Below are 13,176 nucleotides of genomic sequence, written 5' to 3'. Positions count from 1 at the left end.
TTTATCTTCATCTCATCACCCAAAACTCTGGTGTGAAGTTGCTCTCCTTGTCCCTCCTGCTCTGGTCTTTTCCTTGGTGCTCTGCTGCCCTCCCTCCTCTCATCACAGGGAGAGTCAATGTCTTTGGAAATGTGAAGGCCTTTAGGATAATCTAGTAAGACTTCCTTATACCTTTATTGAAGAAAAACTGATCTATAATCAGCAATTTACTCTTCTGCAGCAGGTCTTTTAGTGGCACCTGCATCTTCAGGTGCCCCTCAGAGCATGATGGGCTGGTGGTCCTAGCATTGCTGCCCCACTCTACTTTGCCTCCTGAACCAGCCAAGAGTTAACTTACATCCTTTTTTTTTTTTTTTTTTTTTTTTTTTTTTTTTTTTTTTTTATGTCTGTTTCTATTTGCTGCAGAGGCATCAGCTGTTGGACACAGCTTTACTAGGGATAAACTGAAGGGTTTCACAGGCTGGACAAACAGAATTGTACTCTGGGTAGCAAGAGCCTTGCTGATGCTGTCATACAGCTGTGTCCAAAGAAGTAGGAACACAAGGTTTCCTGAAGAGAGATGTCCACACACAGGAGAGGAACACTTTCTTATTACAAGGACTGTGTTGTCTTGTATCACCAGTTGATAGACTACTTAATAATATGAACTAGCTGTTACCTCAGCTAGCGTATTTGGTGAGGATGTGAGATCCCTCCCTCATTTAGGACAGAAATATCCATCCCTCTGTCCACTGGGATGGTGCTCTGGTATTTGGAAGTACTGGTGTGCCCACAAATAGACAGAGTACGAGCCACTTGGGGTAGGAGCAGTTCAGCAGAGCACTTTAGGAGTACAAAGCCATGTAGGTATTTCCTGCCAGCTCTTTTTCACAATCTTTCATTTCTGCTTAATGTTCCTTTTTCTGTAGTTCTGGACAAACAGAGGATGTTGAGTTGTGCAGGCCTGTGTTTTTGCACTGTGTGTCAGAGTGGGCCAGAGCCAAGCAGAGGAGTTACTGAGCTGGGGATGGTTAGTGTGCGTGTGTGCTTAGGATGGGTTTTGCATTTTTGTTTTTGACAAAAAGCCTAAAATTATAGGTAGCATGGGTCTCATAGTGTTTTCCAGGCCATTAATGCTGGGCTGCTTGCACTTGCACAGTGTCCCACCAGCACTCTGCTGCAATGCACACACTATTTCCCAGTCAAAATGACTTGCCAGAATGGGTTACTTCAAACCTGTGGGGTGGTTTGCTGACAGTGGCAGTTCCCCTGTTGAAGTAGGCCTCCCACATTGCTGACTGCAACAGTCGGTGGGTGGGTGATGTGGTCTCTGAAGTGGTTAGAGCTGTAGGTTGTGAATTTATTCGCTCCTTTTCTTGGCTTAAATTGCACCCTTTGCAGGTGGGTACAGGGCTGCTGCTGCTGCATAGAGATAAAGAAATCCTCTGTACTAGTGTTCTGTGTTTGCCAGCTCATGAAGGTGTCTGTCCTTTCTTCTGAAGCTCAAGGTCCTCTCAGCCTCTTTATGCTATGTTTTTTTCTAGTGATCCAGGCCAGAGGCTGCTAGCTGCCTGGTACCTACAGCTTGCACTCCCACCTCCTGCTCCTGTCCTCACATCCATTCTAACTTGACTGCATTTAGCCTCTACAATCCAGTAATTTGTTTAAATGCTTGTGCTATGTGTGGCTCTGATGGCGTCAGTGGTGACCAACTTCTTGGGGGTGGTGAAAGACATGCTCAGGGACTGGAGATGACCCTTCTCTCCTTTCTCCGCTTGCCTACCCATCACTCTTTCCCTTTATTTAACCCATTTCAGCACCTCATCACCAGGAGATGGGGTCTAAACAAGTTTCAGTTTGCAAAGGTGGTGGCTTAAAATATCTGAAGATAAGGGAGGTCAGTGGCAGCACTGATGTAGTGGTACTGGCACCCCAGGTTGCCCTTGCCAGGTAACAGATAGGGCTGCTTGAAAGGCAGTCCCAGACCTGCAACATCCCTTAGTGAGTGTAGACCAGTGCTAAGTATAGCTATGCACCAGCAGGATCCTGATGGGCTCAAGAGGCAGACTGCTCTTGGAAGAGCACTCGAGAATAATATTCATGTATATTAAAGTAATGGACATAAGTGCCATTCACCATCTCGACAGATGGAAAAGGCAGTCAGTAAATATGAGAACTGAACTCAAATAAAAATCACGATGTTTAAAGCACTGTAATAAACCTGTCAGTCTCCTCGGGCAGTGAGAAGCAAATCCCGATTAAACAAGCTAGTGGCAGCAAGAGTCAGCCCACCAAGGGGCAGACTGGCTCATCCTTCGGGCTGTGATTTAAGCGCTTTGCAGAACCCTGCCAACAGCAGCAGGGTGCTGTGGAAGGGAGGGACAGGTCCTCCTAGGCTGCCTTCCAGGAGCTAGGCAAGGCTGAGCAGAAAGAGCCAGAAGCACTAATCCAGTCTCGGGGAGAACAGGCACGGTGTATCAGGATTTGTGATGAACAAGCATGTCTGAAAAGAACAGAGAAGGTTTGATTACAAAACTTCAAGGAAAGGTATACATTTCAAAAGAAAGAGAAAACTGAAAAAGTGCATTTCTTGCTCTTCCCTTACCATCCTTAAAGTTGTTAATTATTTGAAAGAGGCTCTGCAAAATTGCTCATCTTCCATGGATTCAATGGCACTTTTATGATTTTATGGAAAGTGTAGTTGCTGTGACTGTAGAAACTCAGCTGTTTGAGTAAACTTACTCCCCTGACATCTCCCTCTTACTTTCCTTGACCTCTCAGAGCAATGGGTTGTTTTGCTCGTTTCCTATTATTCTTGAGCAACTCTAAGCCGCTCACAGCCTCCCACAATTTCTGGCTGAATATAGGTTTCACAATAGAGATGTTCTGGACTTTTTTTTTCTTCCTTTCTTGAATGAGCTTTGATGTATCTGCGTGAGTGTCTCCTGCCATCTGGTACTCTGTATTGAGATCCACGATCCATGCTGCTGGCTCCTCACTCATTTTCTCCTTAGCATGTGTTCTGTGCACCTCTTAAGTTGCATCAGACATCTACAGGAAACACATTTGCCATGGCTCTCATGGATTTTATGTCATTTTATGCTGGCTTGAGGTTTTTCGTGTTGAAAAACAAGCTACAAAAAGTGCTCTTTCCTCCATCTCACTCAATATATTCCCACCCTCCTCATGTGCTGCCAACCAAAAGAGACTTGTTTAGAAGATAAAACCTGTGCAAAACTGAAAGGAGAGGTTTAATGTTTTCCTTCATGAAACAATTCGTGATCATTCTCACAGATTTCTTTCTCTGAAGCAGAGGTCTGTGTATATGACTAGAAGATTGCCTTACCTTCAGTAACTTATGTGAAATGTTCAAATCTTCCTCGTTCTCCTGAACTCACAGTTGCTATGGTGCAAGAGAGAATAGTGTATGCATTTAGTTAGGTTTGGATGTAAATATTTAGAATACGTTTGATGTATGTTATTTTCCCATTTAAAAAAGGTCTGAGTTTCACTTAGAAACACTACAACAATTGTATTACAGGGCAGAAACTCATTTGTCTTTTTTCTTTATATGTGAACCCTTCAACAACTTGAATTTGTATTTTGACTTTTAATTTCACTGTGGTGTTATAATAGGATTTCTCCTTCTCCAAGGAAGACTTATGTATAGACATGTATTACACATAAAGAATGGTTTTGTTGTGGGGGAAGAGGACACTGAACCCAAAAAGCTAGGTTTTCTATATTTTATTCATAAAAACAGATTTGCAACAATTTATTAAAAATTGATCTCATGCAGTATAAGGTTATACAAGAAATTCTTCATTTACATTTTATTCTGGCAGTTCCAGTCTAGTTTAAAGCATTTGTGCACTAACATCATTGGAAAATGCCATTGGGGCACAGCCTCTTCATAAATTTACAGTACATTTTTGCTGCAGTATAAAAGAACAGAAACATTAAATAGCTATATTCACTTGGTTGGTCTTGTTATCCGCAGTAAAGTAAAAAAAAAAAAATAATGTTATGGGAGAAACTACAGTATCATCGAGACAAAGAATGTACTGCATGGTTTAAACCTAATAAACATCACACAGTCAGTATTCACGAAGTTACAGACACACACACACACTCACCTCCAATGGTCCGATACTTCTGATTTTTTTTTCCTGCTAAATTGGAATAATATTTCTACAGAGATCTTTGTGTATACATTATATACAATATTGTAATTTTTCTCTTTTTAAAAATTAACATTCCTTTTAAAATAAACCAGGCCCTGATGATATTAATAAAGCAAGAGAATACTGTCAACACACATTGAGTGACAACGTCAGTGTTTAGTGCTTAAACAGAGTAATGAGTTCTATTTTATCTGTGTTTATACTTACATGTTTTTGTTCTAAAAGCTACAGATATTTCCATAACCTCTCTTACTGTATGTGCCAAGTGAAATATTTTGTGATGCTCCTGATTGTAAGATTCAGATATATATTCATGTTGGTTTTGGCCACTATGAGGTGTGTTTTATTTTTTAATGGAGATTTACGCTAGCTTGTCAAAGCTGCAGTTAAGTTCCTCAGCTAATGAACCTCTTCAGCTGTGCTTCAGTCATTGCTAATTTGTAAACCTTTGTAGAAGCGTCGTTCCCAGGTCTGGGCTGAGGTGCACAGGCATTGGTCAAAGAAGACTGAGAGCCCAGTGGGTGCTTCACGTATTTTTTTTGCCCTGCTTCCAGTAAACAGCCTTGGCAGGGAGATGCCACATTTCCAGTCCCTTGGAAAAAGAAGCTGCATGTGTATCTCACCTGTGCCGGAGGGTTTGGCTCCAGAGCTGGTCCAGATGGTGTGCCACTATCATTCCTCCTAATTACTTCTGCTCAGGGGAGGGAGCTAAAGTGTAAAACCCATTGTTGTTGTTGTTGTTTCACAGTCCTTTTAGGATTAAAATAAAATATTCTGTTGGTAAATTTGATCTGTCCTGTCTATTGTCCGCTACAACTGTCACACACGCAGGTACAAAGCAAACATAGTGTATATTAACATCTATGTTAATATAGTCACAGGCAAAGCCTGCAGCCGCAAAGTGCTGTGCCCTAAGCCCTCCCCCCCGAGTCCGCTAAATTAATTTTATTGTAATTATGTGTGACAAAATTCAAACAAACTATGAAAAACAATCCGCCCTGTGACATTAAGACTTTACTACCCAGCTGTCCCCAGCTTCTTGAGTTATCGGCCCTAGGACTTTTTTCCAGACAGCGTAGTACGTTACGCCTGGTGTTGTTTACTCCGAAATAGATGCCGAAACTTTGCTAAAACAAAGCTGCAGGTGGTCAGGGCTCACTACCACCATCCCTGGAGAAGGGTAAAATGCTCCAACCCCAACCAACAGCTCTCCAGCTGGTAGCAACGCGGAGCTGTAGCTTCAGCCTCTGCTTGGACTTCGCGTACTGCCGCTAGTTAGAGGTGGCCCTGCTCGCAGCGCTGCGGAGTCTCAATGACACCCGAGGAACCATTTCTCACAATCCGCCTTTCCTACTGAACATCATCCCTGAAATGAAAACAAGCAAGACTAACCAGTGCAGAATGTTTCCAGCAATTTAACACAACTCTTGTAAAAATGAGTGTATCTATTTCAATAAATACGTTATAGCTCAACCGCTGTATTTTTCCGTACATGGATACAGTATAGGATTGCATGTTCTCAGCAGCCACGTAAAGCTCAGTGACATTTGAGTTTTTTTTTTTTTTTTTTTTTTTTTTGCTAGTGTCTTTTTTGCAAGATCCGTATTTCCCAGCCTCCTTGTTGCTCATAGAAATTTGGGAAGAAATGTTTCCAGTGACTTCTATGTGAAGAAATAAAAACTCCATGAATAAGGCTACAGATCAAGTTCCTTGCGTCCTTCTCCTTTGCCTTCCCACATGAGCTACCCTGGCACTCCTGTGGCGGTGGCCTCAGCAGTAGTTCCTCTGTGGTCAGAGCCAATGTTATGTGTTTGTAGCTGAGTTCTATGTCAGATGTTTAGTCCAGTCATCGAGTACTTAAAAGCAGTTCAGGAAGCACTGATCTCCCTTTCCTACAGCCCAGAAACCATCACTCGAAAGGATGGTGGCACGTGTCTGTGCCGGGGGCTGGCGCTGGGGCTTACGCAGGGACTGGCACAGCTAGCGTCGACTCCTCCTATGGACGGCAAGTAGGCGTGATGAAGGATGGGCAGCTGCAAAGACAGCCGACGCTGTATGCTGGGAGGGAGACAGAAAAAGAGAAGCATTAGCCAAGAGGAAAATGTCATATATTACATGCTTGGTATGTCTGCAGGATGCTGTGAGGAGATTTCCAGTGCCTGCTGCTGCGATGGAGAGAGTTAATGCCAAGAGCATCACGCTTGCTGCTGTTGAGCTCTGCCACCTCAGTGTTATGTCCCTTTGGGGAATTTTTCTGACAGGCTAGACATGACAAAAGAATCTAATGGTGCATTCTCAGCATCTCACAACCTTCGGAAATTCCTGGGCACTTTCAGATTAATTGTTAGACTGCTGATACTAGAAAAATGGAAAGCCTTACATTTGCAAGGAGGGCATGTGGACATATAGCAATCCTCCACTCCTTGCAAAGTGATCTACTGCATGCAGAGCAGTGGCTAACTGCATGGACATTCATGAGGTTGCCGACTCATTTTTAAGCCATGCATCACTTAGCGCAAGGATCTTGGAATTAAAGATGGCATTTTTGCAACTCCAGCTAAGGCGCATACAGGTGCATGGCGGGAGGGAGTTCAGACTGCTGACATTTCCAAGTAGTTCATCTTTGCAGTTTAGGTCTGTGCTTTTAAGGTGCTGACTGCTCTCAGGTTCCCACACTCAGCACTGTGGGACCACAGAGCCGGCACTCAAAAAGCAGTCTGTCCTCCCACCCACACCAAAATTCAGTGTTTAGGAACCCAGCATCCTCCATCCAATTTCCATAGAAGATTGACATCATCATAAAAGCAAGGGTTTTGTTTTGATTGTTTTAAAAGGGATGCTAAGCCATGATCACAGTTAGCCCACCTAACCCCTTTCCATGGAGAGAACAGTGCCACGAGACAGTGCTTTGCTCCCCGCATGCTCTGGGTATACTAGTGCCTTCCACAAAATCCAAATCCAGTTGAGGTTTGTTAGTGCACGAGATGTTTTTGGTGATCAGGATGGTATCCTACTAGGATCGTGCCTGCATTTGGACACATTTGCTCTTGAAACAAGGAGAGATTTTCTTTAAGAGAGGGCACATATTAAAGTGACAGAGCTGAAATGAAGGCCAGGTCTTTAATTACAGGAGAAAAATATCCATACGTGGCTTTATATCAGTTCAACGGAGTTTTCGATTTATATTTCCCTGCCATGTTCACTGTATAGACAGACCCTTATAAAAGCATACGTTTGGAAGTTTCCCTTTTGACTGCCTTTCTGATTCAAACATTTCATTTCTTTTTGCTTTGTGTTAGCAAGTGGAGACAGCTACAAATGCATCCATTGCACTGCTCAGGGACCAAACAGTATAGCTAGCAAATTAAAACAGAAAGAAATGAAATGATATTTCTCTTTAGCTTCTTCACTACAGCACTAAGGCTTGTTATATACAGGGATGGGGTGGAAAAATGGTTGCTGCCTGCCTAGCCAGGAAACTCTTCCTCATTCTTTTTGCCCTACAAACCCTCTCTAAAAGTTTAGAGCAATATTAATCCACAGTATTTATGATCATACTGCTGCCCATGCATCTTTGGGATAAAAGCAAATCCGCTCGTTGTTATTTTGCTACTGTTTCCGACTCTTTTTGGTGGTATCAATGAACTCATTCCTGGTTCCCAAGGAGTGCAGAGGTGGCACGGTTCGCTGCCTCCATGCACTGCATCCTTATTAGCCTGACACTGCAGATTGTAATTCTGCCTCTCTTTGCAGGGTCAGACACAGAACTGCCTGTGCTTATTTTCCCACCGGTGGAATTGCTTACTTTGTTCAACTGTTACAGACTTCTCATTAAAGAGGGCTTTGGAAGCTATTTCAAGAGAATGCAGTTGCATAATCAAGTGAATGGTGTTGTTTTTCTTACCCATTTAAGTGTTAGCCATACCATGAACAAAGCATGTTTATTTGGCTATGCACATGGTGGCTGCGGTGGGTGGCAAATTTTGCTTTAACTGTACTTAAACTTTACTTTCACTTGAAAACTTGGTTCCTGGAATTGAGGGAGAGGAAGATAGCCTGGAGACTAGAACACAATTAAGAGCTTAGGCAAAACTTGTAGGGACGAAAAACAAAATAAAACAATAAAAAAAAAAGTAACAGAATCCAAACAAAAGTGCCATTTTCTCCTCAAGCGAAAGTAGATCTTTAACCTTGCTTCACTCTTCATGTTGTTGTTTTTTTCTTCTTCTTTTTTTTTTTTTTTTTCTTCCCCTTTTCTCAATATCAGTGCTTCCCCCCCCTCCTCCACCCTGCCACGTTTTGTCAGTGCTTTTCAGGCTGGTGGCAGGCATTTTGTTTCAAGTTGGCCATATGATATAGATATGTCAGAGTGTATGGTCAAGTAGATGGGGGTGGGAATAGTGAGTATTAGTGGCTTTCAAAAACTGCTCTTCCTGGAGGCTGAAAAGAAAGGTGGTGCCACACACAGAGCAGTCACTCATCGGGGCGTATATCCTCAACTCTACAGAAATGTCATTTATTAGGAATAAATAGATTCAAGTAAAAGCTTGACTTCCAGTGCCATTGCACATACGAGCACAATACGATGCAGATGGGAACTGTGTGCATGATGCTGCAAAGAGGGCAGAGGCATTTGAAAAATATTTTGCTTCTGCTATACAAAAACACTGATGAGATCCATTTGGTAAGTGTGGGGAGTGAAACAACTGCGGCTGCAGTCAAACCTCTTAAGATCTGTGGGAGTGTGTAAACTGCGCCTAAGTGCTCAGAGATCATTTCAATCGATTCCTCAGCCCATTAATGTTGATTTTTAGCAGCTGCTGGGAAGCTAGGGAAGTTCTAAAAGGCTACAGTAAAGCAAGATATTGTACTAGCAAGTAAACTAACCATTCTCAATGCACCTTATTTTAACAGCAGCCTCGAGTAGGATAGGCAAATATGAAGCACCATCAGTAGAGAAACTTCATAAAGGAGGTATTTCATGCCAAGGCATATGGCTGTACTGCAATAATCCAGTCATAACTGACTTTTTGGATAAGAATTTTCAGTTACTAACATTGACAAAACTTGCCCCAACAGGCTATTTGACTGTCTTTTAAATGCTGATAAAAGCAGAGCTCTAGCTCAAAAAAATGAGATGATATAAACTACATCTTGCAAGCAAGTATGAAACAACCTCTGGCCTGAAAAGTATGGCTGTGCCTGCACTATGCACATAGCTGTATGGTAAGGAATCACAGTCACATTATTCAAATGTAGCACTAGAGATAAGAAAGAAAGAAAAAAAATCCCAAATCAAATGTTTTCTTCACTCTACAAGAACCTTTATGCCGATGAGCATGAATGACTAAGAATATGCTTGCAAAGCATAAAGTTTGGCAAGAGATAATCTCTTGTTGAAGAGAGAGAATCATAAAACCCTAGTCCTGAAGACTGCTATGCTTCTTCTCTCTGGAGGATTCATTGGGCCTGGGCTGTGCAGCTCTGGTAGCCAAACTGCACCCTCAGGGTAGACACTGACCCATGGACCTGGCACAAGCACAGTTGTGCAAGGCCTGAATGATGCTGTTCTGGTTTAGCAGGACTGTATTAATTGCTTTCCAGAAATGTCAGCGGCTATTCAGATTTGTGCTGACCTGACTCTTAAGGCCTTTAGGAAATCTCAGTCTTCTCATCTGTCAGTGATAGCCCAAATTTTTTTTTTATTTTTTTTTTTATGTGTCAGGAGAAGGACTTGAGGATCCTTGTTGCTCCCTTCTAACTTGGATATTTTATGATTCTATGATCTGCATTTTTCTTAGTATCTCTCTTACGTCAAGAGGACCACATGTAGATGAGCGCATTTATCTATTCACACTACATTATGTCTCACAAATGGTGCTGGAAAAAGATGCACATCTAATAGCTATGCATTAAAGCACTCTGCTGACCTCATCAAGTCACAAGAGCTTGCTCAGTGAGGGCCCTGTTTTTGTAAAATAATCAAGAGATTTCAACAAATAAGGGCTTTCTGTGTGTGTGCATGTGCATTAAGGTTAGCTCCTGTGCAGGTTTGTGTTGTGTTGTTGTTTTTTTTTTTTTTTTTTTCCAGTGAGGCCAGAGACAGAGCTCCTTGTATTTTCCTGCACCACGTCATACAAGGCAGTAACTGCTATCTGAAATCAGGTTTGCTGTCACTGATGTAACATGTGACTGAGTCTGGTAATTTATTTAATTTATTCTGTTTAATAAGCTTTTAAGTTGCCCAAGTACCAAACAGGAGTCTGACAGCTATTAGTTCAGATGCTCATAAAGTGGTGCCAATGTAATTAGGCTACCTTAGGGAAATGACTTATTCTAGGGACAAAAAAGCATGATGCTTCCCTTAGCTTTGGACCACAGCAAGCCCTGCTGAGCTGTTAGAGGGTATTATGTGAATTTATTATATAGGTTCCTGGAAAGCAAGGCTGATACCATAAGTTCCTGTCTTCTCCATGAACCTAACCAGTGTTTTGTGCCACCAACCACAGAATTCTTTGATTCTGTGATCCTCTCCTTGAGGACGCAGTTTTGTTTCTAAGGAAATGTTTTTCTATGTCCCACTCAGCTCCAGCTGCTATGGTAACATTGAGCCCTAAAACTGCTTTTATTTCTCTAGCTTAAGACCAAAATGGAGTAAAATGACTATGCACACCACGAACCCTTCTGGCTTGTGTGTAGAAGGACCTGGGCTGTTGATAATGGTCATAATGTGTGTGTATTCCCATGTACATCCTCATCTCTCCTTTACGTTGGTGGCTGAGCACAACTTGTCCTATAACTCTTTATAGAAACTTTAGACATCACACTATGGGTATTTCTGACAAGACAAAAAAAAAGCATGTTAGTTTGTTTTGGGGCACTTCAGGATCCAGTGGGGCTAATATCCTCTAAATTTGGTGATGATGGTGAGTTATGGGCAGGGAGGCATCATAGGTGCTTCAGGAGTTGCCATTCACATCTCCTCTCACTGATGTTCCAGCTGGCCCTTATGTTTTAAACAGTAGAAAGTGTGTGCACACAAGCACAGGCATACACAAGAGAGCAGAGTGTGTCTTTCTCTACCAGTATATAATGGTGTACTACTTACTGTTCTGGAGAGTTGATGTCTTCTATAGGATCTTTGCTTGTTCTGGAAGGATCTGACGTGCCCCACTGTGCTGGTGGATTTTGATCAAGATGATTTTTCAAAATTGCTTTCTCGCCGTCTAGATGGAAAACACAGTAAATTTTATTTTACTGTTATGAAATGATCTTTCTAAAATTCTTTCATTATAAAAGTTTATACAGGTATGCACAGTGCCACAAAATAATCTCTTTCTGCCCATATTGCAATACCAGCTCAGGTTTCCCCAAGAGTCTTTGGTACTCATACACTTTTGGTGACGTGGTCCTTCATGGGAACTACCAGGAAGAAACAGAAAAGAGAAAAAAAAATATTTTGTCTTTTTTTTTTTTTGTTTTCTTCCTCCCTCTCTCTCTTAAACATCTTCTTTCATGCCTTTATGTGCCCTGTCATACTCCTTTCCCTAGTCTTACACGGTGTTAAAAATATAGTAACTGCATCATCATATTGTCTTGCACTCAAATGTTACTTTTCTACATGAAAAACAAAAAACAACAACAAAAATGACAAACAACTTGTTTAAATATTTTCCCAGAAAAAAAAAAAAAATATGGTCTCATTGATTTATGAAACCTTGGTACTCTTTATCTCACATAAGCAGTTAAGTGCTATCATTCAACCGTCTATCTGCTATGATTTAGCACAGAAATACCATTCGTATCAGATGCACTGGCCCACAGGTTGTCTACAGAAAGGGCAGCTAATGATTTCATAAAGCTTTCTCCTGCAGTTCTCTCTTCTGTGTAATGATAACATATTTTCTCTGCAGGTAGCATCACTTAATTACCACAGGAGATGCAGGAGTCAGGGGCTAGCTGTGCTGAGGTCTGTGGCGTGCATCAGTCCCTCTGCAAAAATCAGAATGCAGCCATTTAAAGAAGGCTGTCTTAACTGGAGATCCTTTCTGTTCCTGCCTGCTTTTCCAAAGTTTCCTGCTGTGTTAAGCCAAGCAAAGTCACATGGAAAACATCTGAGTAATGAGGACAGTGCAGAGTTTTCATAAATAATTACAGAGCAGCTCCAAATCCATCACAGGCAGTTGTTTGCTACGCACGCAGAAACAGTGACTGCTGCAGGCGCTAAGGCAACATGGAGGAGGACTCAAAGGTAGAAGCTGGAAAAGGATCTTGCAGGATCTGAATGCAAAAAGGGGCAGGAGTGAGAAAAGCAGGAGAATATCTGAGAGAAATGAAAATAGCCTGAAAAATCCAGCACGTATTGAAGGCTTAGGCTGCTTTTCTCTACCACTAACAGCTAGAAACCCCAGAGAACATTCGGGTCCCAGCATGCTGGGAATATCCATGCTATCAATGAACATGGTAAAGTGCTCCTATATGTATGTCTACATATAGGCATTGTGGCCATACCTAGCCCTAATTTGTAAGATTCACTTTCCTCTGTGCAAGTCTAACAAGCAAGTTGGAAATAATTGCTACAGCCTAGAAGAGAAAGAAAGATTATTCACTGAAGTTGCATGGAAGACAAGGGGCTGGGTGAGAAAGGACACAACCAGAACACACGAAGATGCTTCTGTTGAGGCAACACAATGTCAGTAAAAGAGAGATAAGGGATCCAGCTGTAGGAAGAGAAAAGTGCTTTAAAGGAAGGGGACATGACAGGATTCAGTGATGGCTTAGATGTGAAGCAAGGACAGCAAGGAGTCAAATCTGACAGTGGCTAAGATAAGGAGCAGTGAAACCCATCATCTCAGGGCAGCCTGAAGTTTGCTGGTGTGGCACTTGCTGTCACAAGAGTTCAGTTTTTATTTTCCATATATCACATTTCTATGTATATCGAGCTTGACATTTGCATAAGAGCCTTGTGATGTCTATAAACAGACACATAGGAAAAAAAAACTCTTTTTATTTC

At 41.9% G+C, this 13,176-nt stretch overlaps 1 protein-coding gene across 2 annotated transcripts in view; it reads right to left on the bottom strand.

Moving 5' to 3' along the window:
* Positions 1 to 5,742: 5,742 nt before the first annotated feature.
* GABBR2 (gamma-aminobutyric acid type B receptor subunit 2) overlaps positions 5,743 to 13,176 on the bottom strand; it is a 479,128-nt gene continuing 471,694 nt past the window's right edge. For both annotated transcript variants that reach the window (XM_032180769.1, XM_032180770.1), the window contains exons 18-19: positions 11,272 to 11,389; positions 5,743 to 6,221 (exon numbers count right to left, since the gene is read on the bottom strand). In XM_032180769.1, coding sequence (XP_032036660.1) covers positions 6,056 to 6,221; positions 11,272 to 11,389 — 284 coding nt within the window. In that variant the 3' untranslated portion in view covers positions 5,743 to 6,055. The remainder of the gene's footprint in view (positions 6,222 to 11,271; positions 11,390 to 13,176) is intronic.

Source organism: Aythya fuligula, chromosome 2, assembly GCF_009819795.1.
Source record: "Aythya fuligula isolate bAytFul2 chromosome 2, bAytFul2.pri, whole genome shotgun sequence".
In the NCBI taxonomy this organism is placed as follows: Eukaryota; Metazoa; Chordata; class Aves; order Anseriformes; family Anatidae; genus Aythya; species Aythya fuligula.
The sequence above is the reverse complement of the archived record's forward strand: the minus strand, read 5'-3'. Positions and strand labels throughout refer to the sequence as shown.